This window comes from Leptonychotes weddellii, chromosome 6 (genome assembly GCF_054177405.1).
Source record: "Leptonychotes weddellii isolate Sample4059 chromosome 6, ASM5417740v2, whole genome shotgun sequence".
Lineage (NCBI taxonomy): Eukaryota > Metazoa > Chordata > Mammalia > Carnivora > Phocidae > Leptonychotes > Leptonychotes weddellii.
In genome coordinates this window covers 99,021,958-99,025,691 of record NC_138374.1, presented here as the reverse complement: position 1 = coordinate 99,025,691, position 3,734 = coordinate 99,021,958, and the positions used below count along the sequence as shown (strand labels likewise).

The window sequence follows — 3,734 nt, the reverse complement described above, 5'->3', positions numbered from 1 at the left end:
TCGAGTCCCACATCGGGCTCCCTGCTCAGCAGGGGGTCTACTTCTCCCTCTGCCCTCTTCCCTCTTGTGCTCTCTGTCTCTCATTCTCTCTCTCTGAAATAAATAAAAAAAAAAAAAGATTTATTTGAGAGAGAGCACACATATGCACGAGCAAGGGGAGGGGCAGAGGGACAAGCAAACTCCCTGCTGAGCACAGAGCCTGACTCTGGACTTGATCTCAGGACACTGAGATCATGACCTGAGCCGAAATCAAAAGTCAGATGCTTAACCAACTGAGCCACCTAGGCGCCCCTCAGATTTTGTATTTCTGTAGAAATCTGTAGTGTATTGTAAGTACTATATAGATCCCAATGTGCAGAAAACAATCTGAATTTCGGATAGCCAAGTAAATGATCATGGACTTCTCTGAACTGACTGTATGAAATGGTAGATTTTCTGAACTTAGAAGGAAGTATGTTATTCCTGGTTATCAGATTAAAAAAACCTTTGAAATTGTTTTCCTGGAAGACTTTGGAGGCTATTCTCAGTTTTGAGAAACTGAATTTTTAGTGTCTTGGCCTTTTGAGAGACTGTGTAGTCCAAATTAACAGAAATTTACTTGATATACTTTAGTCTGGCAGGCATAAACTAGTTAGACACCGGATATACAAAGTTGCACAGGACAGTCTCTAGTGGAGGAAATAACTTCATCATAGTGCTGAGTGCTGAGATGGCGTTAAGATGCACTGGGAGTGCTTGGCCAAGCCAAAGCCCTCATATAGAAATTCCTGAGTTTTAAATGAGAGAAGGGGTTAACCAGACAAGGAGGGAAGAAGGAGGGCATTCCAGGTTGAGTGCAAGAGCATGAATAAAGATAGTGAGGAACAAAATAGCTAAGAACTAAAAGTAATTTAGTTTTATTAGGTCATGAAGTATAAAGTGGGGAGCTGTGGGATTTCACATGCAATGCTAAGGAGCTTGGGTTTTATGTGGTATTTTCTCAGTCTTCCACTAATGTACAACTAAGGTCACTGGAGATTGAATACATGCTTTCGAAGTAAGGGAACAAAGTCCACATGGACCTCCTGCATGTTTGAAATTTCTCTTAAGACTGGTGTTTTAGGCCATGTTGGGACAGAGCATCCGGAGGTTCACAACCTCTGTGGTCCGTAGGAGCCACTATGAGGAAGGCCCAGGGAAGAATTTGCCATTTTCAGTGGAAAACAAGTGGCAATTACTACTTATGATGACTTTGTACTTGGGATCTGGATTTGCTGCACCTTTTTTTATAGTAAGACATCAGCTGCTTAAGAAATAAGGATGTTTTAATTAATTCATCAAACAGATGTGAAAAGGAACATTTTAAGAGGTGCAGTCTCTTTCAAAAATGGATCAAACTCTTGTTTTCAACATACTCAATATGTTTGTAAATAAACTTATGGCATGACTCCTTAAAAAAAAAGACTGGTGTTTTATTGTTAAATATTATAACTTTGTCTTTTATTCTAGAATTGATTAGTGTGAGTTCTTAGCTTCAGTTTCCTAATTTATAGGAAGAGAATAATAATAGCACTTACATCTTAGGATTGTTGGGAGGAGTAATAACTATAATGATAACAATGACAAAATAGCTAATATTTTTTGAGGGCTTACTGAGGAACAGTCCTAAGTGCTTTATTTCTATTACCTCATTTAATCCTCAAAACATCTCAATGAGGTAGGTACATTTATTTATCTCCTTCTTACTTCTAACAAAACTGGGGCATAGAGAAGTGATTTTCCTAAGGTTACACATCTAGTTGTTGGCAGAACTTGGTTTGAATGCAGTCTGAATACAAGACGCTTAACTATTACATTATACTCCCATTGTTTGAGATCATGCATATAGAACATTTAGCACATACTCTACCACATAGTAATTGTAATTGTAAGCAATTAGCAGCAGCCAATAATATTAACTTGACTTTGTTCAAATCTTTGAGTTAAATTGATTTCCCTAAGAAATTTTGCTGTTTTTCTGTGGCTAGACTTACTCCCAGCATGCCATTAAATGCAGACAGTGTGACACATACACCCATGCTTTTAACCACTACCCTTAATTGCCTCCTCCTTCCTTGTGGATCTGTGTCCCCATTAGATTTTAAATCCATGGCAGGGACCATATTTGTTTTGTTCATCATTGTATACCCAGTCCTTCACACAGTATCTCACACATAGACATTACTAAATCATTCAGTGAGTGAATAAAGATCTAAAAACCTGACATTTTTAGCTGATCTTAGAATTTAAACATCATTCATACCACCTCTAATTGTGGTTTAACTGCTTTACATGTTTTTCTGTTGATAACAGTCTAGTTTGGACCAACCATCTGCTCCTGTGTTCTACAGGGCACTCTCACCTTGGAACTACAAGAACCCTGCTGGGTAACTGGTATTTGTTTGCCTTATAGAGATCAGTCAGCTTTCAGAGAGAGAGGGTAATTAGATAATATTTTGATCTAAAACTAGAATGTTAGAAATATACAAAACAGCATTTTAAAATGTGTATTCTAAGAAACTTAATACAGAAAGAAAAAAGTATTTTTCATTTGCCTTTGACATTAAATCATTTCAAATAAAGAGAAAATAATTTAATTTTTTTCAAAGGAGTTCTCTGTTACTGTGGGTTAACTCATATTTTCCTCCTCTCCTCTGTCTAGAATGTCTTAAACCATTCTACCTTATGAGAAATTGGATGTTCTTGCAGATAGTCATTGTGGGAGAAAACGTTTCATTTAAGTCCCAGATGAGGACCGGAAACTTGAAATCAGAGGAGCATCTGAAATCAAGTAATATTAGGTAGGATAAAAATTACAAGGGATTTCTACATGTTTGTATTCCTTTTAGAGATGTATGTTAAAGTATGCATATTCTATGAGCACTAATGGAAGAGTTAGAGACTTTGTGAAGCGTTTGCTATTGGCCAGGATGGGAGATGGGAATGCTAAGATGTTTTTTTACTTATGTGGCTTCATGAGAACTTTGGCATATGTTTACTTTGTCATGAGCATTTATATCTTGTAGTTGAAGGAAATTTTTAAAATATTTACTGACATAAATCTAAGACATTTTTATGTTTATATAATATGAGGTCTCTGAATATTCATGATTAGCGTAGGGACATGTGATTCATTTTATAGATTGTCCTTTAATATGAAAATTCCTGTGTTTTGGGTTACATATATAACAGTTCATTTGCATGCAGGGAGCATCAGCTCTTACTTAGTTCTCTCTGTGTGCATGGATACAGTCCAGCTTCCCAGATGCCTATAGAAAAAGTATATGATTGCATGCTAGGGAAGCCCTCTCTAACCACATGGTGAGTTAGAAACTGTTGTCACAGCAGTTTGTAATAACAGTTATAATGACAGAATGTGTGAGGGCATCTGATCTCAGAGATGTGGCTTTTAAATTAGAAGTGATAGTTGCCCCTAGAAGTTGATACCTTGACAATGACATCTATAGCCAGGCCAAGAAGACTTGTTTTACTGTACAATGCTTAAGAACTATGGAACCAGGGCGCCTGGGTGGCTCAGTCGGTTAAGCGACTGCCTTCGGCTCAGGTCATGATCCCAGGGTCCTGGGATCGAGTCCCGCATCGGGCTCCCCTGCTCTGCGGAGAGCCTGCTTCTCCCTCTCCCACTCCCCCTGCTTGTGTTCCCTCTCTCGCTGTCTCTCTCTGTCAAATAAATAAATAAAATCTTTAAAAAAAAA

The 3,734-nt window shown here is 37.9% G+C and overlaps 2 protein-coding genes across 8 annotated transcripts in view; both read left to right on the top strand.

Moving 5' to 3' along the window:
* The first annotated feature begins 256 nt into the window (after positions 1-256).
* Positions 257-1,426, top strand: LOC102751186 (cytochrome c oxidase subunit 7C, mitochondrial). The gene has a single exon (XM_006729158.3). The coding sequence runs from the start codon at positions 1,106-1,108 to the stop codon at positions 1,295-1,297; it is 192 nt and encodes a 63-aa protein (XP_006729221.1). The 5' UTR covers positions 257-1,105; the 3' UTR covers positions 1,298-1,426.
* A 1,133-nt stretch (positions 1,427-2,559) lies between these two features.
* SMG7 (SMG7 nonsense mediated mRNA decay factor) overlaps positions 2,560-3,734 on the top strand; it is a 55,576-nt gene continuing 54,401 nt past the window's right edge. Inside the window, exon 1 of one of the 7 annotated variants that reach the window (XM_081824730.1) lies at positions 2,560-2,819. In XM_081824730.1, the coding sequence (XP_081680856.1) occupies positions 2,704-2,819 (116 nt within the window). In that variant the 5' untranslated portion in view covers positions 2,560-2,703. The remainder of the gene's footprint in view (positions 2,820-3,734) is intronic. The other 6 variants (XM_081824732.1, XM_081824726.1, XM_081824729.1 and 3 more) reach the window with 6 other exon arrangements.